The sequence below is a fragment of the Neolamprologus brichardi genome, chromosome 1 (assembly GCF_056152115.1).
Source record: "Neolamprologus brichardi isolate AB-2024 chromosome 1, ASM5615211v1, whole genome shotgun sequence".
In the NCBI taxonomy this organism is placed as follows: domain Eukaryota; kingdom Metazoa; phylum Chordata; class Actinopteri; order Cichliformes; family Cichlidae; genus Neolamprologus; species Neolamprologus brichardi.
The window spans coordinates 30,531,947-30,557,450 of NC_142104.1; the positions used below are offsets into that span (position 1 = coordinate 30,531,947).

The following is a 25,504-nucleotide window of genomic DNA, read 5'->3' on the forward strand; positions in this document are numbered from 1 at the left end:
ATCAAGTGAGCGGACCACAAAGCCTTGAAATATTCAGAGAAAATATGTCACTTCATTGAGTTGACCACGAACTCCATGAATTGACCACATGAATGTGAGGACATGTATCTGACAGCTAAAGCTTGGCCTAGAGTGGGTCATGCAACAGAACAAAGATCCTAATCACAGCAGCAAATCGACAACAGAATGGGTGAAAAAAAGAATCAAAGTGTTGCAATGACCCAGTCAAAGTAAGACCTTGACATGTAAATGAAATGTGTCAAGAAGAACAGTCGTCCAAAATTCTTCCACAATAATGTGACAGAATAATGAAGATGTACAAATAATGATTACTTAAAGTTATTGCTAACTACTGATAAATTAAGTTATTGCTGCTAATGATGGTTCTATATGGTACTGAATCATGGAGTGTACTTAGCTTTTCACAGGACTGCATTGCCCTTTTATATAAAATGATATATACTTTATTTATTTCAAAGGTTAGAGCAGCCAAGCTAACACAGCTTAAAAGAATAAATACTATATTAGAAATGCAAATAAATACACAAAATAAGGAGCACAATAAATTAAGACATAAGAAAAAGTGTAAAAATAAGTGAATATGAATATTTTTGAATGACACAGGTAAGACTGTCTGTATCTGTCCTTGTTGGAAGGAAGACAAAAAAGCATGTTGTCCAGATCCATTTCTGATCCAGTGCCACTCATAACATTCACTTGACCTCTGCATCAGTTGACTGAGTAATCCAAACAGTGCGGCGATCCAAACTGAATTAAAAGGGAATCCAAACAGCAAAAAGAACGATGGAAGAAAATTTCCTCTGCAAGTACGGACACAGCTAGCAGCCCACTACACAGGCCACAACACCCTTTTTCTGACATGCCTGGGATTACACCACTTTTCAGTCACATCTATCACAACCACATTTTTTCTTACCTCTCAGATTAACGTCCCTGTTTGCAATCCCTGTCCTGAAGCTATACAGTCACACTGTGGTTTTGGAAAGAAACACATCAAAATAGGCTCACTGTGTTCCCTCTGGACTCAGAACTGCCAGCATGATCAGCTGGTGAAAACTCAAGAGTATATACAAACAAGCCAAAAACAAAAAAAACAAAAAAAAACATGGGTAGACATGCTAAAATTGGAAAGTATTGCAAACCAAAAAATAACCATGACCTCCATCAAAAAATGACTTTACCCCGAGATAATCATTAAAATGAACCATAATTGAAATTACTGTGAAAGGCTGTAACTTACCACAGTGCCAGGAATAAAAGCAAAAATATATAATATTGCAAAACATAGTTATAGAAGTGTGTGGTTATTTTTTTCTCGTTTCTTTAGTACCAACAGAGCTGTGGGCATTGTTTTGTTGATCTCACTGCAGCACCATAAAATGTTCAAAAGTGTCGAGAGTCGAGTAAATGAATCATTCTAATGAGAACATCATTGTGGAATTTGTTTGGATGGAAACTTCTATATAACACCGACTGGGGATGTTAACCAGCAGTTAGATTTGCAAGTAAGTAAGCTATGGGTTTAAATAGTGACCTTCGGGGTAAACATACGTATGTATTATAACCATTTAGTGTCCAGTGCCCATATAGAAACACACGGAGCTGTCAGCATGTAGATTCTGAATATTGCTTCTACCTGAAGAAATATCAGTGTCAAATTAGCCTAATGTCAGCCCCAAGCAGAAATTGCCCTTTGACATTACATATAATTATGTGAATGCATCTATTGTCATGAAGTTCAGTTCCTGCAGGTGGGACACATGTATCACCAATAAAACTTTAATCTGCAACTTAAAGCTTTAAAGTCTGAACCATAAAATTGCGCAAAAATTCAAACAATTTTTAGAACCTTCTGACAAAAATGTTGTGACGTCCAAGTATTTTAATTTATTTAAAATGTATTTCTTGAAAATGTGTCATGTCATGCATCAACTATGATATGCTAGGCCTTAAATATTACTAAAAATCACAGACGCAGGGCATCAATAATTATCTGGCCCAATATTTTCACAGTCAAATACAGATCACTGTGTACCTCACTTTTTTTTTTTTTTACATAAATATTATTGGATAAAATAATTCCCTAACATGGTGCTGTATTCAGTTTGAAATTGAACATGCAGTACATTCTGGACTTTCCTTTTATTTTTTTTAATTTATTTTTAACACCCACACCTTCACAATGTACTACACACTCCAGTGCAGACATAAGATGCACTCTTAGCTGAGGTAATGAGTTGTTTTGTGACTCGGTGAAGCAAAGCTGACCGAATATCATTTTCACACAGTGGCACCTCCTTTCACCACTACAGAGGGACCACCTTTTGAGGACATGTAGAACTGGCAGCCATTATAAAATGTGACGTAGTTAAGCCCCAGGACACACTCAGAGAGAAAATAAGATTCTCTGGAGCTTATACTGTATGTCACAGTGCATTAGACGAAATGAAACGCACCATGCTGCACATGGCATAATGTGTTATTCCCGCAGTATTGTCAATCTGCAGGCCTAAAAATAAAGTCAGTTTTTTTTTACATGTTCGTGCTGTTAATATTTTAATTTAGAAAAATGCAACAGCATTGTATTGCTCCTTGACTAAACAAGCACATTATGTTTCAGAATTTGCTGACAAGTTTAGTGCTTTATTATTGCAAATAATTGTATAGTCAGTGATAAAATGCAATGCATACAGTAATATAGGCTATCACAGCAACCTAAAGGACTTTAGCACACAAACACATACACACATAAAATAAATTCCCATTATTCAAGTCAAAGTTATTTTCGCACATTATAAAGTGCTGATATGCTCACGGGCACTAAGTGCTGATATTTACTGTCCATCTAGGTCAACTTTCATACTACTCAACAGCCATCAGTGCAGCATCCTTTTAGCCTCAGTGCGAAGCATCAGAAACCAAGTCTTCCGGAAACACATTTTGTATTTCATCTCAGTCGAGTTGTTCCCAAATTTACACCATGGAGTGTGAATGCAGTGTGCATAATAAACTGGCATATTTCATATTTATGTATCAAACACTCCCAAGCGGTGCATTCTACCCAGCGCTGCAAAGTTTAAATAAACTATGAAAAGTGCATTGCATTTAGGGCTGACATTTTTATTTCAAACTGGCCGTGGCGTGCGCATATCTTGACACCACTTACAAGTGTGGCGCTGTTGTCATAACACATTTCAGCTTAAAAGGTCAATAAGATTCATTGTTAATGGCAAAAACAACCCAAAAGGACAAGACGATTCTGTGGCATCACTGTTTTAACAGGTTACATGTCATGAAAATATGCCTTCATTATTTATGTTGATTACCGTGCCTGTAGAAAACAAAAACGCATTCACTGGCTCTGTCCATCTATTAGTTATGCACACTCTATCCTGTAGAGGTTCATGGTAGCTGGAGCCTATTTCAACAACATGTGAGGTATGCCCTAGATACTGCAGATAGTCAGTCACATGGCTAAGATGAAGAGACGGACATCCACTAACACTCAAAGACACACTAATGGCCGTCTATAATTACAGATTAAGCTGTCTTTGTAATGGGAAAAGAAGGTGGAGCACATGATGAATAAACAAGCTCCACTCAAAAAGTGACCCACAACCCTATTCTGGTGGCGACATCACCAGAATAGGGTTTTCTTAAATATACCTAATCTCTCTTAAATGTTGTCATGAAGCAGTACCTCTAGGATTTAATGAAAGTTTTAAGATTAACAACCACTTCACTTTATAAATAATAACTATATGTATTATATTTAATGTTAGCACTTACACTTACTTACTTACTTGCATAGTTCACATTTCTGTATAACTGTATATCTCAGATTTCTGTATAGTTTTTTATTTCATATTTATATCCTGTTCATAGCCTGTACATAGCTTGTACTCACTACAGCCTGTACATACTTATAGTTATAGAATATTCATAACATACTTCATACCGTGTACATTATAACATACCATAATAGACCCATTTCTGTAACATACTTACATATCTATATTATTGCTAATATATATTGTAATATATCTATATCACTAAAGCACTTCTGGATGGATGCAAACTGCATTTCGTTGCCCTGTACCTGTGCATGTGCAATGACAATAAAGTTGAATTCTATTCTATTCTATTCTATTCTATTACTTGGCTGGACAAAAGAATCTCAACCTTGTTGTTGTGTTGACCTTCCTGTAAAGTCACTAGTCTCCTATTATCTTAAGAGAACATATGAACATTTGGATTTGAAGTTAAGGAACTTCCTATTGTACATCTTAAGGAATTATACTTTTCCACTACTTTAATTATAGATCATTTAAAGCTTTCTGATTAAGTGAACAACCAAGTCCTTTGATAAGCAAAGTCATTATTGGTTCCCCCGTGCCTTTGGTTGTCTCCCATAGCATAAAATTCAATGATGATTTCTTGTTGTTTTTTTCTTTCAAAATAATAAACAAAAACAAACTGATAAAATTGTATATTTTTATTGTAAGGTTCTAATTATATATGAAAGGCCTATAAACACCAGTTGTTTAAAGTCCATAATTAACGCACGACACAAAGACAGTATCTGAAATGAGATATTTTTTTGGCAACTTTTCAACTGTTATGTTTTGCCACATTCTACAATATGTTGTCTTTTTCTCAACAACTGTAATTTTTCTTCCTGGATTTCAGCTTCTTGTAAGTTAAAGAATGCATGCATATTATAAAATGAAAACTTCAGTTTATTTGACAGCCTCTGTCATATATTAATGAACGGATTCCACACATAATGTAGCCAATTCCAATCACTGTCAGTACAGAGCAGTAATCTATGAAAAGAAAAACTCACAATGGAAGAAAATTAAGGTGGGGCCTGCACAGGAAGCCGTGTTGCTGTCAAAAAACATCCATTATAAATTACAGGCATTAGCAAAGCAAATATTTGCTGCTGATAAGCTATTAAATATAACATAGCCCCCTGATATCTTATACCGGCATGCTTGACAGCTTGAGTTGAACTTGTCTTGGCAGATCCTTAAGGACTCTTGAGGGGGTATTATGCATAAGCGAACAGACTGCTTTCTTGTCACTGGCCTATTGTTTTTCTGTACAATCATAAGCATGCAATACATAATCTGTGCATTAAGAACAGGGCAGTCTAGGGATTTTGTTTTCCCCGTAGCTGTCTGCCATTTTAATTAACTTGGTGGACAAGTGGTGACCCCCCACAAGAGGGCAAGAAATAGAAAACAAGGACAGACGCAAACTACAAGAAAAAATTCTAAATACTTAAAGCTTGTGTTTATGAGTTATCAATCATTTTAGATTAGATAAGATTTAATTTACGTTGATGCGAATATTGTCCATATATTCATCTGAGCTGAACACAAGCTTCATTTCAGTGCTTCTTTATAGATATTGCCTCTGCATTTCTCATCAAATAGCTGTTGATACGTGCCGTACGATGCCTGACAAGGCTTCAGGCTATTCGAAGAAAGGAGATAAGATGAACTCTATTGATCCTCTCGGGGAAATTGGGAAGGCTGAGCTGAAATATTCCATGTGATGTGGCCTGAATTACCACTGGCATAATAATAAAGCTGCAGTTTATCCCTGAAGACTAATACGTTCTGGTCATTTGATTCACTGTCATTCCTTGTATTTTTTTTTTTCAAGCGGAATCAAAAATGTCTCGAACAATCTGATGAATTAGATTGGGAATTAAGATAGTGAGCCATCTGTAATGTAGAAAGTGATTAGAGATGAATTCAAGTACCTCAGCTCTAAGATATGAATAATGACCAGACAAATGGATGTAACTTCCAAGCTGATCAGCTTAAAGCTGAAAAGGCACAACAGTCCAAAAGCATTCTGGCAGAAACAGTTCTAAGTGATCAAAGTTTACTTTATGTGACATTACCCATCATCAATTAAATTATTAGCTCTGGAGGGAGAGTAGCTGGGATAGGCTCCAGCCTCTGGCAGCTCTGAGCTGGATAAGTGGAAGAGGATGGACGGATGGACGGATGGACGGATGCATGGATGCATGGATGGATGGATTTGTAGTCTGTGCAGAGTGAGCACTGTAAACACAAATGGCTCAACAGCCGGGCTCAACTATTTTGTTTCTCTTTAAAGTTTAAAACTCTCAATAACAAAATATAGGAAAAGAACACATATTGAATGATTCCAACGCCTATGCTAATAATATTCAAGATCAATATAACCTTAACTGGCTACACAAACACATGATGACACAAGGGTTATGGCAAGGCAATTAAACCCACCCAGCTATGGTTAGTGAAAGTGAATTAGGTCAAGTGTCAATTGGGTTAGCCATAATTCTAAGTTACCTATTGGATTTTGCTTGGGTAAGACACTACCTTTAGTATGTAAGTGTAGGAAAAATATTTCTGAAATGGTTAAAAGTGTTAACCACTTGTTCCAAGAAATGACACGCAGTTCATTCACAGTTCGCTTGCCATGTAATATTGCCAAACTTTGTATACTGAATTGTTATGACAATAGGGAACATTTAGGACTTTTGGATAACAACAGATTTTTAGTAATAAGGCTGTCAGTGAGGTGAAAATGAGGTACTCTGTTTAATTGGATCAAATCAGAGAAAAAAAGGGAGCATATGACACTGCATGAAGATTAACGGCTAGATGTAATGATGTGTGAAGTGATATTTTACAGTGGTAGAAAACTTCCCTGACTCCTGCCAGTTTGCGTTTGGTTATAAGGCTGCCATTGTGCACTGCATGGAGAGTAAACTAATTCACTGTACTTTTGTATTATATTGCTAAAGATGTGACTTTTTCTGTAGCTGTAGTCATTATGTAAATCACACTGAGAACTAACGAGTTTGTTTATGAGTTACATTAAACACCTGCAAGGATAAATAAAGGAGTCCTCGACAACAGACTCAACAAAATCTTGAGAAGTTGCCAGTTTGCTGCCTACAACTATCATTAGCTGGAACTGTTTAGTATGACAGGTATTTGTTTGTTATTACACTGTGTTGCATGCATACAGTTTAAATTATCAACATGCATAAAAGGACAAGTTTAAATATGGGGAATAAGAGGAGACTATACACTAGATTGAGAGCAGTGAGAGCAAAACACTAAAGGTACAAAGAGAGTTTCATTAAAAAAAACCCAGGAAAATAATATTTTGTTTGGGGTTTTTTTTCCCCAAAGGAGGCCCTTTTGAGATTTAACACAGCCTATCCCCTTAGTTAATGTCAGACCATCAGATTTTTTTCTTAAACAAGCTAGAACTGGTAAAAATAAAAGGCAACATTAGAGCAGCAGTAACAAAACACTACACGTGCACACTGAGGCAAGTAAATGCGGACCATCCCCGCCCGTTTTCTATCCAATTTTTTTCTCGTTTCTTCAATAGTGTTTACTCTCTCAGTGAGGAACATAAATAGTGACTGAAAAAATACTCTTATGTTCCTGAAATTGCCTCATATAAACAGAAATAAAAAGTAATGGATAAATTGGATATGTGATTACAGTTGTTTATTTTGACAGACAGACATGGGCATAATATCTATTCTCATGTGTTGGAGGCACTCGGGGCAGTAATCCCCAAGCTAGGTGAGTGGCTCTTGCAGATCCCAGGAACAAGATCTCAGAGATCTCAGATTGCAGTCCAAGGAACAGCAGGTACTGTAGAGGACCGTCAAGCTCCCAGGCCTCTGGTAGAGGACCCGAGCTTGAAGAACAGACCGTCTGATCGGGGGAGTTCTTTTGTATATATGTATGATCACAATCTTTTTACTGTTCAGTAAAGAAATGTAGCTATAATTAAAACTACAAGGCCTCCTGGAGACCAGCTTCTTTTCAAAAATAATGATATAGAAATATTTAAACTCCTTTTCAATATTTTCCTTCAGAATAAGCCTCTATGTTTTCTCTATTCTCTGATGTCTTGACACTGTCCCATGGTGTCAAGACATTTTGAAATTGAAAGTCATGTGAAGTCACAGTGTTTGGTAAAACAGCCTCTAGCTACAATAAAATAAGGGAGAAAAAAAGTAATTTTCTGAACATCTCAAATAAATATCTGCAGTCACAGCCTTCATCAGTCGTGAAGTACTTGGATGTATTTCTGTAAAAAAGAAATAAATAAAAATAGACCATCCACTTTATAGTGTCACAGCTGAATACCACAGAAAACCGGTCACTTGTCTGGAAGCTGAGGCCAGAAATCAATATCCGTGACGGGGTATGAGGAATAAAGCAACGCTGCTAAGTGACAGCATGGCACCAGCCCCGTGCACACATGCAGCCTCTCTTGAACAAGTTTCTTTCATCTGAGTTCCGTGCCAGTGTCCACGAAGCCACACGTAGAAAATTTTTTCGTATTAAGTGCAAAACAATGTGGAGAGTGACACAAATATGATCGCACTTGTAACAGAACGTCTAAGGCTTATGCATAAATGCAGGAGATGCCGGCAGGTGGTTGAGTTACCCAGACATACATCCCACACACTCCAAACGAGGAAGTATGATTTTTCACTTCAAGCTGACGCAAAGCTCAGCCAGAAGTAACACTTTGATGGCAAGGGTAACTTTGTGGCTGATTGTTACTCTGCTTCCTCTGTGGAGCAGAGAGTTGCAATGATTCATTCATTCCCATCAGTTTTCTGATGACTTATGTAATGCAAACATATATATTTTAGCTTAGAGATATAACAGCTGCCACTAAATCCGCCGCTATGGCAGTGTCTAACTTTGGGGTGTAATTGCTCTCAAAAATTATTCACAAAATCCACTTTTGTTTATTTGTTTTTAAAATAGAGATGATGAAGGAAAAATTAGGAAATAAATACTTTTTACCCAATGCACGATCTCCTGTCTGGATAGGATCCTATTGTTATGTATTTGGATTTTTTTTACCTGAATAATCTTTAAACATTATAGTTTTCCAAGTGTCCAACAAGCATACGCAACATGATCACATAGTTAATTATTTTACATACATAAATTAGTAATTTAAATGTTTTAGGCCAGGAAGCTATTTCTCAATCTATATTTTACACACATAATGTTCACATCAACTTAAAATTAAGCTGAGTATTTTACCACAAAGGTTTACATACAAGTACTGTCGTTGTAGTTCATAGCCTACAAGTTTATACTGTTAACTGATAATCATGTGACAAGGCACCAGATGCTGTGTTACAGAGTAAATAATGTAATGAGCAATGCAATGAATTGCACTCACCAGCGAGTTAAAAAAAAACAAAACCCAAACATAATTCATTGCTTGTAAAAACATAAGATAAACAGATTCGTCTGCTTTCATTTGAGTAACTACCTGGAGTGGCCACAGACATGCACAGCTCAAACAGTCTGTAATGCAATGTTTCTGACTAAATGTTAGTTACTTACGCAATCGCAAAACCTGGAACGTTTCAAATATCCTGATATTTACTTTTAGTTACACTGTTCTTAAATTACACTGTATAACTATATGGAAACTGAGTGCTTTCCATCTGTGTATCCTTCATATTTAAGTTTTAGGACATTTTGGGTACTGATCCTAAGTGTTTACATCACTCTACATTTTGGAACAATCAGTGCTTCTAAATGTGGAGATAGTTTGGACATACGCAATTCATTATGAGCAGAATAACCCTCTTCTATGCAGTACTGTAATAGATTACACACTTGTGATTTCCAGGCCATGCTTTTAAACTAATTGCACAATCTCAGGCTATAAGAAATAAAATATTGAGATTCTGAAAGTAATACATATAACCTGTAAATAAAACAGAATTGCTGTACTGGCTATTTCACAGACGGCAACTGCAATTTGTCTTTTTGCATATTACAGCACTTCAGCAGTGTTGGGAAGAAATGCAGATTTAATACAAACCGCCCTCTGGGTCCCAGATGGAACACGCCCTTGTGTTAGCATGAGACACTAAACCCACACACTGTATTTTCTGGTTTACCTGCCACTCCAGATTTCATTACAGACAAGCAATGCAGAATTACTGTACCTCATGATTTGCATATTTTCTAAATAGACTTTTTCTCCTCACAGACTCTGCTTGATTAGTTCATTGTGTTGCTGTATAAATACGCTGTCTACGGAAGACAGCCTTCGCACAGGCGCTAAATAAGACTTCACTGTCTTTGCAGTTTCTCCAGGTGTTAGTTATCAGTTTCTAAATAAACAACAACAACAACAACAACAAAGTATTAGGAGAGTGAGTGTCATATATTTCATAATGTTACTCATTCTGACATCATCGAATGCATATGACTGATAATAAACAACAACAACAACGACAGTGCAAGAAAAGCATCTTTAGCACAGTAGCCTCTGCTATATGTGGACCATGTGCAGCCTACATTGTCCACAAAAATACCACTGCAAGTATTGTCAATACTGCTGACTGCATCAAAATCCCATATACTTTCATTCTTGGCCTTGATTTGAATACCTTGTCTCATTTTTCTTGCCTTATACATACACATCTCAAAACATACCCTGCTTAACACAGGATGCAGTTGAATTTATTAATATGAATATTTTTATTAATTAATTTTCCACGATCCTACCAAAGGTGAAATAAATAAACAGACAAACCTATGCCAGATAATTTTTGCTCTCTGCAGAAAGCCTCATCAAAACAAACCGATGATGTTAACCTAAGGAGGCAGTACCACTGCAGACACTGGCTTGTGATGCACTTAGGGCTTACAAGAAATCACTATAAACCTTAATAGCATTTAATTTTACATTTTTTCTGGAATTTATTTGCTCTTATGCCAGGAACAGTTATATAGACTCTACCATCTATTTGGCTTATTTTTCCTGAATGCTTTAGACACCAACTGAGAGGACGCGACAGTCTGTTAACCCACCTGCTCACCCTGAGCCACATTCTATTGAACTCCAGGCTGTCCAATGAACTGAACTGTGTGTGTAGTTTATGGCAAAACCAGAGATTCAATGACAAGCCTCCTGGGTTTTCCTCTGATCTCAGTGGAGGAGGAATCAATGCTGCGAGTGGAGAGTGCCAAGGTCAGAGCTGTTTTGGTAGCGGACATTGTGTGAAATGGGCATGGCATCATAACATAAAAGCACTTAATCTCTGCATGGAAAGTGAGGGAAATTCAAAAAGGATTATGTGAAAGAGAAACAAGAAACAGGCCTGGCACTGAAACGATTAACTTCATCTGCCTGTGTTTTATTTTTGTCTTTATATTGTGCTGAAGTTTGAACCCGTAATCAAAAATACATTTTCAAATTCAAAGCCTTATTTATTTGATTCATCTTAAAGGCAACAGGCAACTAAAACTGTGAGTTTGCTCCTCAATATGTGCTAATTGTGTGGGTGGTCTTATATCAACTCTTAGAAATGTCATCAATGGCTGCTGATTACTCATACAGTATGTTGTTTTTGCTGCTTTCATTTTGTTATTGTCATCGTTATTTCCTAGTTTGCATGTTAGACTTTTAAACTCTTTTGTAGGGATCCAAAGAGTAACATCTGCTCTCCCACGGTGACCAATTTATGTGTTTTGATTAATTTGCATCTAAAAAGGTCACGACATCTGGACTATCATAGAAAAGTCTGACTAAAATATGACAGTTGTTACTTTGTGGTTTGAACAATAAATGATGTATCTACATGCACTGTGCCTATGGAAAATATGACATTTATCGTCATATGTTTATATATAAATAAACAAAACTAGATGTGTCTTGCCTGTATCATTACTGTGATATATCTACGCTGGGGGGGAAAAGTAAACAGAATGTGTTATGTGATTAGTCAAGTCATAACACAGTAATTATTTTTCCTCCTATGGGGTTTCAATATTTATTTTTTAAGTAGATAATATATGAAATCATTGATTTTTATGGACTTCTTCTTCTTCTTAATGTATGTAAGTGATCACATGTGTGAAATGAACTCTGATGAAGCCTCATCAATACAAGCAAGGTTGCTTAATTTACTTTATATTCACTTGACTCACTTGAAAGCATGATAATAGTGACTTCTGATGAATTCACTATCACTTTCTGCTGATGAGGAAGAAGTGAGTTTGTGCCATCAATCTAAAGAGAAAGAAAAAAACGGCATGTTTTGCTAGAGCATAGTATAAAACCTCTGTTAGTTCTGCAGTTTCATCTGCTTTGTCTTTGTCCTCCTGAACACATAATGATGCAGTTTCCCTTATCCGCCTACTTCAGTTTCTTGTCACTCCTTTTTTTTCTTAAGGCTATCATAGAGAAATCCAGTAAATGCCCCGATGCATTATTTTTTTTCTTCTGCCATTTAGCTGGTGAAATTACATCGGGAAGACATGAAAGGAAGAAGACAATGTCAGGAAGCCATTTTAAACTAGAGAAAAAAAAAATCAGCATCAGCGGCAAGGAGCTGAATGTGTGGCTGTCTATTACAATGCTCTGTGAGAACCTGATGAATCCCAGCAGGATCCAAGTCAGCCTGCAAATCACTCTCCCTCAAAACAGTCATAATAAGCTCTGAAAGCAAATCATTGATAATGACTTCACAGTGAATTGCAGCCATAAAGCTTCCCCTCTGACACCACAACACAATTCACAGTGATATGCAACATAAAACAGATTTTAAAACCCAATACTGTTGTAAACAAAGGATATAAATGGATTTACAGATGTTCCCTTCAGCTTTGTTAGGAATTTTTATATACTTTGGCCTCAGAATGCAGAGAATTGGTGTAAAATAATACTCACACCAGACAGTTCATTAGGTATACCTGTTCAAGTGCTTGTTAACACAACTAATCAGCTGATCACATGTCAACAAATCAGTGTATGACATTCAGACAATTTGCTGAAGTTCAAACTGAGCATGAGAATGTGGAAGAAAGGTGATTTGAGCAATTTTAAATGTGGTATTGTTATTAGTCTCTCACAAACTGCACATCTACTTGGATTTTCCTGCACAACCAACCCTAGGCTTTACAGAGAATGGTCCAATGAGTGGCAGTTCTCTGGGCTACAATGCCTTGTTGATGCTAGAGGACAATGACCAGTCTGTTTTGAGCTCATAAGAAGCAAACAGTAATTGAAATAACCATTCGTTAGAACCAAGGTACGCAAAAGAGCATCTCTGATTGTACCACAACAGGTTCCACTCCTGTCAGCTAAGGACAGGAAACGGACGCTGTAATTCGTACAGGCTCAAACAAATTCAACTACAGAAAACTGGGAAAATGTTGTCTTGTTAGTTTCTGCTGCAACATGTGGGTGGAAGTGTCAGAATTTGGCTAAACAACATAAAAACATGACCCCATATTACCTAGTATCAACAATCCAGGCTGCTATTGATGGTATAACTGCAGAAGGGATATTTTGCTCTTCTAGGTCGTCAGTGCCCATTGAGCATCATATACAGTAAATGCCACAACCTACTTGGTGTTGCTGACCATGTCCATCCTTTTATAACCACAATGTATTCATCTTTTGATGGGTGACTCCGACAGGATAATGTGCTATATCACAAATCTTAGGTCACAACTTTGGTCATGTTTCTAATATTTACATAATCAATAACGATACAAATGGGATGGATAATGTATTACAAATACCTCTCAGCAGAAAATGAATCAATTCAGCATTATTGAGAACTGTAGCCTTTGACTAGTTACTTCTCATTTACATTACATAGCTTTGATGTTTTATTTATTGGTCGTTCAAGTATTGTTCATATACACATTTAAATTATGTTTTTATTTATACATTATCCCAGTAATTAGTTATATTTTCAGTTTTAGAACGACACTGGTGGAATAGCCACTATTAATGCATATTGAATAGATTGAAATAGATACTGTGAAACAGTGGTTATTGGGTTTGCAACAAATTTACACCAAACCATCCCACCTGCCACTCTATATGCTTTGCAAAGTAAGAAGAAAAACTTGGTATGCCAGACTGAATTTTATCCGAGTGTAAACCCTATGGCTTTATGGTGTGCATATAAAATGTGCAAGAGCAACTGTTTTGTAACATCTTATTTCATTGAATTTTCATGCATTGTCTAGCCTGTTTCTCCTACTCTTTGTTCTGGCTCATTTATACTTAAAACAGTTCTATATCCAGTCACAACTGCTGGGGTAAATTGTAATGATTTAAAATGTTTGACTTTCACATTTCCGCAAATTATTTTTATGTAACTTGAGACTATGTAATAGATGGACTGGTTCTTATATAGCGCTTTTCTACTCTTCTGAGCACTCAAAGCGCTTTACACAACTTGTGCATTCACCCATTCACACAAGCACATTTCTCTAGGTGCTTTCTAGATAACATTCACACACATTCATACTCCGATGGATGCATCGGAGAGCAATTTGGGGTTAGTATCTTGCCCAAGGATATTTGGCATGCAGACTAGGGGAAGCCAGGAATCGAACCACCAACCTTCCGATCAATAGATGACCTGCTCTACCACCTGAGCTACAGCCACCCTAGATGCGAACATATATTTTGGTTATATCACAGATGTTAAAGAAGTCCGCAGATCTCTGCAGCATACACATGGCCCATTCCATATGTGACTATGAAAGTTATTAACCTTCTTGACTATTTTCCAAGAAATGTAAATCAGAAATACAACATTAAAACCTATAAACGGCAACAATGAAGCACTCTGTGAAATGGAAATAGAGGGCCTAGAAAACAATCATGTCATCTGTACTGCTGCTCTTTGCCTCGTTCAGCTGATTGCAGTGAAAATCTGAGTAAATAACTGGTGTGAAGAAGCATTTCTCTGGAAATTCTACCACAAAGTGCAGTTAAAGTCTCAAAGTCTTATTCAAGTCCTACATTTGGCAAAGCTTTTTGCCAGCTCTTTGGTTGGAGAAGATTGGTGTGTACAATGTATGCAGATAGTAATGCGATACAGCAGTAGTCAGGGATTAAAATGCGTAAAACCTTTAAATTACACATAAGCTGCAAGGATCGTGACCAGCATTTGTTAAGTCATGGTTCTTTGTCTGTGTGCTTTTATTGTACTCCCAAATCAAGATGTTGTTTAAGAGCAAAAGCATTTCTAATTGTTCATTACAAAGTCAAATCATAGCTGTCTTTATGGGTCATTTACCAGGTTAAACTGATCTGCTGACACGTGAAAGCTCTTGCTGTGAAAATCACTTGATTGATTATAGAAGTGCTTCTAAATTTACCTCTGATTACCCCCAAGAGAGTTAAGGAGGCTAAAAAAGTAGCATTTAACAGTAGCCCAAGGCAGCATTATTTTTAAACCTTACTATAATGACTGTACCATACTGACAATTCAGGATGGTTGAAATGTGCTTAATGACCCAGTCACACTTGTTTCTGCACATCAGTGGGCTGGGCAGAGATTGTGTAAGGGTCGCAGTAGCAGACTAGTACAGTCTGAAGTCCTTCCCTCATTAGCCACAAAAAGGGAAAAAGTGCACATCTGTCTTTGACTCACTCATCTTCCACTCATAAAAATCTAAAAACTCCCAAACAATAGAGTTTTTTAATGTAATAATTTCTCTAACAATAATAAGAAGAATAATCACCACTGTGAAAGTCTAAATGTCCTGCATGTGTGTGTACTACAGTACACTATTGCAATATACAGTGCATCCGGAAAGTATTCATGGCATGTCGCTTGTTCCATATTTTGCCATGTGATGTTTTTCCAAAATGAATTAAATGTATTTCCCACCACAAAATTCCAAAGACAATACCCTGTAAGTGAAACAAAAACACCTTGAAAAAAACAACAAAATTATAACAGTATTATACCTATAAGTGAATAACTTTAAGTATCCACAGCCTTTGCTCAGTACTTTCTTGAAGCTCCTTTGGCAGCCATTACAGTCCATGTTTTTTTGAGTTTGGTGCACCAATTTTTGGGCAGTTTCTCCCATTCTTCTTTGTTGAACTTCTCATGCGCCATTTTCAGATTTCTCCACAGATGTTCAGTCAGTTTCAAGTGTGGGCTCTGGCAGGGACGTATGAAAATAAAGCCACTCAGTTGTTATCTTGACTGTGTGCTTAGGGTCGTTGTCTTGTTGAAAGATGAACCTTCACTTCAGCCCGAGGTTCAGAGAGCTGTGGAGCAAGTTATCATCAAGGATGTCTGCATATTCCTGCATGTATCTTTCCCTTGACCCTGACTACAGTCCCAGTTCCTGCTGCCAAAAAACATACACAGAGCATGATCCTGCCACCACTGTGATTTCACCTTTCCAAATCATGTCCAGTCAACTGAATTTACCACATGTGGACTCCAATCAAGTTGTGGAAACATCAGACAGATGATCATTGAAAAGGATGCAACCGAGCTCAGCTTTGAGTGTCATGTCAAAGGCTGTGAATACATGTAATAGTTTGGTTTTTTATGTTTAATACATTTGCAAAATTTCAAGCAAACTATTTTCTCTTTGTCATTATGGGGCGTTGTGTAGAATTTTGAGGTGACTAATGAATTGAATACATTTTGTAATAAGGCTGCAGCATGACAACATGTAGAGCAAGTGAAGGCCAGTGAATACTGTACTTTCCTGTTTAATAGATAAAAAGCGTGTCTCTATTTATTTCTATTTTTTATAGTATTTAAAATTGAAAAGTGGTAAAATGGTGTAAAATGGTATGCTATAATAATATCAGACCAAGGACCATTATCTTTGTGCCAGAACTGCAGTATTAAACAGCCTGAGATAAAATCACAGAACAACGTCGTTTCTCAGTGAACCTTTTTTTTTTTTTAATGTAGTCAGTAGGTGATAAAGTTAATTTTACAAAGACTAATGGTGCATCAGAGTATCCAGGTACATTTACTCCTGTATAGATCTGTGGAACTGTGTGAAATATCGTAAACTGGTAAAATTAGATATTAGGTCACTTGTGAATTCACGTGACAAGAACAAAAGTGACCTTGGGAAAAAAAGAAAAGAAAAAAAAAAACATTGCTCCATGATGTTAGAGGTCAAAAATTCCACAGAGAACAATTAAAGGCAATCGGTACGGGTTTACACACAATTTAAGATCAACCTCTACTATCTCTATAAAATTGCAGACTGTGAAGACGCAGCAATTTTAGTACCAGTAGGGAGGTCAAGGGCAAGATAACGTGAAAGGTTCTTCTTAAAACAGACTGATCTCAGTAAACTGATATCATTATGTGACTGTTTGATTCTTCATCTGAAGCACTTGATCATGTTACTGAAGCAAAGCTCAGTAAAAATGGTCTCAAATTAATTTGAACATCTGGCAAAAATCACTTTCCTCAGTGCAATAGTGAGCAATATGGTGGTATAATTTCCAGTATCTTTTGATCATTTCCCATGATCCTATGATGTATTTAAATAGCTTTCTTGCTGTTCAAAAACACTTCATGGCTTTGTGATCATAGGCAGCAAACTAAGAGTTGCCTGTGTAATCTGTCCAACTATTAAAAGAAACTCTTATTTGCTCCAAAACATATTTTTTCATACACATATGCTCATGTTTAGTAGTTTATTAGCCAATTTATTATTATTATTATTATTAGTAGTAGTAGTAGTATAAATTAGTATAAACTATAGTAAGTAAAAATTACTTGATGAGTAAATCAATCCCGTAGCCGATTCTTTCTAATTTGCATTTGAAAATATTGCAGTCAAATCTGCAATATAAGAGAATTCAGAATCCATACAAAATTGGTATAATATCCCATTGTCACAGTAAAATCAGTTAAGTGGATGGTAGGATCCAATTTCATTTCATTTGTCACAGCAAAGTCTACAGATGTTTCATTTTTCTTTCATGTCACATTGCTGATAAACAAAAAACAAAATATTAGAACTGTCTAGGGGTCTAAACACCCCTAAAGGCAGCTTTTACTGATGTTGCCATGTTGTTCTGATTCTTTTTATTGGAATATATTATTTGATTGTTTTTTTTATTCATATAGAAAACAAACCAAATTGCAGATATCATAGAGTCAGTATTTTCAGTAAGCTAGAATGGTATTTGCAAGCTGAACCTTTTTTAAGGTGTCTAAGGCATCAGCAGTAAGTGTTAGATGTTGTGTCAGAGCCTCAGAATCAAAGAGAAAGAACTTCTTTTTAGATGCACTACTTTGCACAGATGTTGAACAACCCTGCAGAGAGAAATCCATCACAGAAGTTGCAGAGGAAGAGAGCCCAGATTCTCAACCAGTGGAAGCCATGGCAATCATGATTGCAAACATGATCAAAAACATTTATTTTATAAAACTGTATTTCAAAGTACTCATTGAAATGAAAATGTTTACCCCAGTGCCAGTGTTTGTCCACCTTTGACTGAGACAAACACGCTTTTCTCTGAGTCCCTGGGGATAATCTAATGGCTTTTGGCAAACACAGATAATCAAGAAAATTAATCAAACACAGACAGAAAGGTGAAATCGTGATCATTTAATTAGAAAACATTCAAGTTACCTACAGATGTGTAAGAAAATAAAGGACAATCTTAATTGCGCACCCCTGAGGTGAGCCACTGTGGGAGAAAATTTGCTGGGATGATCTCATTTTCCCTCCAATAGAGAACTATTATATTGTTATGAGTGACCATAGTCATCCAGGGTAAGTACTTATATCTTGAGAGTTGTCTACAAGGGTTACTGAATGGTTTGGTAAGGAAGAAAATCCAGTAAAACAATAATGTAATTATGTAAACCATGGTCAAAGCAATCACAGGCTCTTAACAGGAGATTTTTAATTCAACATTGCAAACGATAGCACTGCCAAGCCTCACTAATTTGAGATTTAAAATGGAAAAATAATATACACCAAGGATGATATCATTATATTTGTTTAAATGCTACATTTTATAGCATTTTTATAGATAACTGTGTAGAGACAATGCAATTTTTCCCTTATATTTTTTTCTGTCTGTATATACCTTATGAATGTGTAGTGTGATTCAGCCAGCTTTAGATAATATTTTGATGACTCACCTCTTGCTGTAAATCCTTGATGATTTTGGTTTTTTTCTCCATCTCCACTTTAAGAAATTTAATCTGAAGACAGGGAAGACAAAAAAAAAAGGTAAAAAGATGATCACATAGAAAGTCCAGCTGTATGCATGTGTGCTTTTTTCCATCAGTGAACATATTTAATGACCGTTATGGATGATGAGTTTGCCTAGTGTATGTGTAATTAATTTCATTCAACAGATGCAATTCTGTATGTGAATAAAAGCCAAAGCCTATTTGTTCCTACTGACAACATCCTATAAATCTTGAAAAATAGGTCTCATATGCTTCATTTCGAATGAAATATAAAAAAAAATAAATGTATTTTCTACATTTTTTAAAATCAAATAAATGCAAGTCAATGTTTTTTTCCACTTTCTACCAAGACATCCTGGGGAACTGTAAACTAGACCACAGCAGGTGACTCACATCTCCAACCTGACCGTGATAACATCAATATTCAATCATTGTCACTGTCCCTGAGAAGACCTAGAAAAAAGACATACATACATACAGAACAGAGAAGGAAAGAACATTCTGGCAGACTAATTATGCCCCTGAATAAAATTATTTTTCACACGTCATCCATGCTTCTATGCAACAGCACACTGACTGTTTCTGAATATTCCAGTGCGAGCCTTAAAAAATTGACTTAGCCTCCAGTTAAACTATATGAAAAGGCAACATAAACACCGTACCTTACCATAAACTGATGCAATTAGATATAAAATGACAGTAGCAGAGGGGCACTATAAGTAGGTAGTTACATTTAAAATCACAAATGCTGTCTTCTTTTTTTAGCTTTTTAGTCAACCACAAAGGCCTGAAGACCTTTAAACTTTGACAAAAAAACACATTATATTTTTCTTGTGCCTTGCAGAATTAGTTAGAATTAGGCATAACAAGTGCTCATCAAGAGCTTGGTTTGTCTTTCATTTTTCAGTTAAAATTAGAGAGTGCCTGTGGCATGTGTGTTTGTGTGTGTGGTTGTATGGACTTGTAGTCATACAGAGATTGAAAAACCAACCAGCAAACTGCTGCCATGGGCTACTATATATCTAAGCGAATGAATTCAGTGTGTAAGACAGATAGGTTACGGTTTTGTCTTCGAGTTTTCAACTCTAAAAAAAAAAGGTTTTAGCAAAATCCGTCCTTGAAAGAGGTCATCAACATAGTCCTGAGGACAAAGACGAAAAGATTCATGGGTCTGGTGCCCTCATGTCAGGTACATACCCCGGGGAACAGTAAAATAAGCCTCACCAGTTGACTCACATCCCCTAACAAGGCATGATAACATCAAGGTTCATGTCTGAGGCTTGCAGTCACCACCAATGCCCCCAGGAATGGTTAAAAAAAGAAGAAAAAAGGAAAAGAAAAACAACTTCTACAGTGCTTAGATATTAGGATAAGATAAGGGAGTACGGGTCGGCTATCTATCTATCTATCTATCTATCTATCTATCTATCTATCTATACATATGAAATAGTATTTCAAATGTAACCAAATATTAATAACAATAATAACAATTGATAATAATTAGTCATTGTAATATTTGTAGCTAAAATATTTCTTAAGATATATCTGATATATCTCTGCTTATGGCAATAAACTGTCTGATGTTGAGATTGGCTTGAATGTAATTACCCATATCTGTCAACAAATATTTAGCAACTTTGTAATGTGTGTTTTTTTGTGATTTTGCGAGGTATATGCTTCTCCTTATGGTTTTATTTTTCACTAGGAACTTTTAGAAGCCACGTTTTCTACTAGATAGATTATTTTATTGTTTTGTTGAACATGTGTAACTTTTACATCCTGCTGAGGTGCTATTTTGAATCTTAAATCTTAGAAAGTGGAAGTAGAAAGTAGAAATACATATCACTTTTCAGAATGTAAATGTCAAACCACAAAAATCAGACACTGGGATTTGTCACCAGGCAAAGGAAAATGGCACACACGTCATTGGAAATGTTACTGTACTTTTGTTTATCTCGCTGCGAGTCCATGATTTGATTGTCGATTGTAATGTCACGGTGCCCATTAAACGCTGTGACTGTGCATAAGAAGCCTGCACTGTTACAGGCCAGATTTTCATTAGCATATATTGAAAGTCCTAGAAGCATTCCAGTACTGTAGCTGTCAGTGCAGCTAGACAGGATTTATGCTGATTTGTTGATAAGGAGAAAGTGGAGGAACAAGAGAGGGTTTCTCAGAACAGCATGAGAGTAGAAATGTGGGCCAATACAGTAAGGCACAGCACATACAGTGTATTAATGCAGCATCACCGCCGATGCCAAAATACATTTTTTAATCTGAATTCTACAAAAGGCCTCTCAGAGCAAGCACATTAAAATGAGTACTTATACTAATCATGATGAAGAAATTAAAGTTTGTCTTAAATTAAGGCTGCTTTCAACCTTACCTGATACCAAATGCAGTAAAGCTGCTGAAACTAAATATAGAATTCTCCACTGTGTAATAATTTAAAGGTGTAAATACTCATTGCTTCTCATATTGTTTGGTAGCAAAGAAACATTATTTGAACTCCTTAGAGGTGCATTTCTTTTAATTGGTTCAGTAATTAAAATATTGTGATTTTATTTAAACTGGAGTTAACAGAAATGATGTTTTCCACTGACATCAAAAATATTTTATCATTAAAATGTAATTAATTTTCACGTATCTTGTAACACATGTTGCATGCTTCCATGGTTTGCATATATATTTTAAATAATCACAAATTTAACATGCTTTTCTTGTGTTTTGAACTAAAATAGGCATATTTTGCATCTCCTGTAACATTGGCAATTAAAAACGGAGTATCATCTGCATATGTTGTTATCGAACATGATGCTGAAAATGATTTGTTTATTTAGTAATTAACAGAAAACTAATCACTTCCAATTTAGATAATCGGTTGACGATAATAATTTTAGACCTTTGCTTACTTATTTTTTTTAATGATAAAATAGCAAACTTGCCACCTTTGAACTCTGGACTTCTGTTCGAACAAAATAATAGCTGACACAAAGCTTTTGTTCACTCTGAAAGTTTCAATTATATGGTGAAGGATAGAGGCGGGAGCTTGCTGCTGGGTAATGAGTGTGGATCAGCGAAGGCCCCGTGTGACAGGTGACAATGCTGGTTAGACAAGACCGGATGTTGATGGTCAGGTCAGCTCTGTCTTACCGTGGCCTGCTGCTTCTCCGCTTTCTCATTTGCCTCATCCAGCTGCTTCTGCAAGGCTGCCTGGAGGGACTTCATCTCCTCTCTGTCAAGTGAAAGGGAAGTGAGAAACACTCTGTTAGTACTTCCTCCTCACATTTTCAGATGCCTTGACTGCTCTACCACAGAATGGCCTTCTTAGATATATCACTCTTAAAAGCAATTTTTTTGGACAGAAGTAAATTTTACTAATGTCTTTGTCACCAGCTTACATCTGCTGTCATCTGTGATTGTCAGTTGGATGATTTTTATTATGAATCTATGAGCAGGATATGAACAAATTCATTAATTTGAATCAAAAGGAAATATTTTGTTTACAAACATATTTTTTAAGATAAAAACATAATTAGCTTAATTTATGAATGGATGATGCAATAATGGGCCGTGTAACTGCAACTCACACTTTGGTTCATAGCAGCCACACATCTTTCTTCGATCCTAAACAATTTCACATGTATTATCATTTAATGATTTTGTTTGAATTTAAAATGCCTGACTACAGTCAATTTAATTTTCTATGTATATGATCTATAAATGTAGAGTTTAGCAAACATTCCCATGAAGCCAACAGCAAGAGACGGCTGTTAGGTTTAAGGAGAAAGACGAGATACAAGAAGACCAAGTTTGCTGCAATGCACTGCACTGCTATACTGCTTCTTGCAGTGTATTAAAATTCCCTGAATTTTACGGTTCATGTGGTGTGATGACTAATGCAGAATGAATTATGTGTTTAACATAAAATTAAATTTTTATGCATTCGACTGTAATTTGTAATTCAGTATAGTTTGGTGCTCCTGAGCACAGATAACAGGGAATTCTAAATCAAGGAGGCAGGGGATGTGGGTCAGTGGTACCAAAAACGCTTCTAGAAATCACATCACAAGGTAGCCCAGTTAAAATTATAAGTAACAGCCTATTTACTGTTTCCAAGCATGGCTGAAGTGTATGACGTATGTCACAGTCACCCAGTAGTGTAGTTAGGGGACATTATCTTTCAAGGCAGTACAGCAACACTCAGAGTGGAAAGGATGTCACTGCTCAGCAGTCATACACTGTTATACTTTATATGCCAGTGGTCTTGTCTCTTGGCATAAGTTCAACCTAAAAAACATTTTTCTTCATAGTGACCAACCAACCACCCTTGCTTTGGTTTTCCATTTATATTCACATCCCCTGCATCCAAAACTTGGAAGAGTTTGTACATAATATATCAAAACTGTCTAAACTGCCAAAAGAGAGACAGTAAATGTGACACAGGCTTGAAGAGTCTGTGATAAGTAAATACAAAAAGGGATGAAAGTAAGTTAAGCTATTTTAATTGCTATTTAAAAACTGTTACATTTTTACCAACTTTTTTGCATTGCTCTTTGGATCAAAATTATTTTCAGGAGCCAATCAAATTTCTGTTAAGACTTGACAAAAGTAAATGACCTGCAATGAATCACCTGTCACCTGTCTGCACTCCCGATAATGGAGCCAGCTGGTAATCACACTTGGCAGACACTGGAACTCTAAAGGTGGATTAATAACACATTGAAAAAGTTGTGGCTCACAAATGCTAGGTAGGCAACATTGAGCCAAGCTACTGCTTTATAGTTTTTTAGCTTGATGACATGTGAGAGCTGCCATGGACTTCTGATAGGCTATTGATTGGCTACCCAGATACTACACACACACACACAGCTGGACTTCAGTCAGGCTGACATTTCAGGGAGGATGAAGGCCATGAATGACTCCAAATCATTAGCAGTCTCATTACACACAACATTAATCAGACAGTCCTAACTGGTAAAGCACTTAAGCTAAACACTTTTTCAGCTCACTAAAAAAAAAGAAGCTCTAAATCACAGATGCTTGCTTTTTCGCAAAATGAAAACAGGCATATCATTTTTAAATACACAAGACAGGTTTGTGATTGAATTATGAATTATCTACCTGCTCCTGTGTGTACTGGAGACACACTGGCCAACACCTGAAAAGTACCATCCTCAATAACAATGAGCAAGTCATTACTTATCATTATTTATATCCATTAGATACCTGATGGTCATGATGTGATTATGCAGACACCATTTTTTTTTAAATCTTCATATGACAATACAAACAGTGTTTTGTTCACATGACAGAATTCTGTTTTTCTTATCAATTATATTCACCAGTAAATATTATACAGTGTGTAAAAACACTGCAAAACTTAACATGAAAGAATCGCATCACCAAAAGACTCTACAGGTTTATGCAACAACCACCAGTTTGCATTCCTCTCGCCTCTTGGACCACTGTGTGATTGAAGTGTTTTGTGATTTCAGACAGTTCGGTGGACTGAATATTGTACAACTAGCTGCTGGAATGCATTTGAATTTCCCAGGGCTTATCGTCATTGCTGCTGTTGCAGTTGGTTTCTATCATCAGCTTACGTAGAAGTCATCCAAATAACTGGGTGTGAATTAATGGTTCTATACCATCCACTGCGCCACAAACTGGACACACCTGAGCTCAGAAGCCTCAAGGACAGATACAGAAACTCTTTACCAATTAATACCAGATATTCGTATATATTCATTTTAGATTTAAGACCCTGACTGTATGATATTTAGATTTATTTACTTATTTTTTTACCCGGGTGTGTTTTCTATTTAATCGAGCTCTTTTTTTTCTTTTCCAAGCTATTTTGTTCTGTGGTACTGTGTTTATTGAGCTATGTTGTTTTTCATGTGCTGGCAGCTGAAACACAGCAATTTCACAAGCTTTGGGATAAATAAAGTATTTCTTATTCTTATTACTCTTATTTCAGCAGAGAAAATGTGCTGGCATGTCATGTTGGCATGGCGGTGGCTATGATGATTACTATACTATACTCATAAGCCTTTGTGGGTGCTGTTGCTAAGGAAGAGCAACTAGTCACACAAACAAATCCAAATGAAAGCTATTTAAACTCTTTGTGGTTGAAATTCATGAACAAAACAAATCTCAGTTGTTGAAGTTCACTCCAAGTCCAGGATCGAAACGCAAATTGGTTGTCAGTTTTCTCAGAACTGTAAAGTTTGGTTTGCACAGCTACATGTAACAGAATCTGAGGATGTCACTAGATGATTAACCCTTTAAGACCTACCATAGAACCAAGTCCGCCAGAGCTTATATTATATTTTTACATGCTGTAGTGTCATTTTTGGGAGCATTTCAAGTTGATATACATCAATACAACCATTATAGGCCAAAGTTTAATAATATGTATGCATTAAGTGTATAGTAATTACA

At 36.3% G+C, this 25,504-nt stretch overlaps 1 protein-coding gene across 1 annotated transcript in view; it reads right to left on the minus strand.

The window, feature by feature from the left end:
- The window catches only part of luzp2 (leucine zipper protein 2), a 147,328-nt gene that overhangs the window by 38,600 nt on the left and 83,224 nt on the right, over nt 1-25,504 (minus strand). The window contains exons 4-5 of the mRNA XM_006793954.3: nt 22,211-22,292; nt 19,004-19,066 (exon numbers count right to left, since the gene is read on the minus strand). Coding sequence (XP_006794017.2) covers nt 19,004-19,066; nt 22,211-22,292 — 145 coding nt within the window. The remainder of the gene's footprint in view (nt 1-19,003; nt 19,067-22,210; nt 22,293-25,504) is intronic.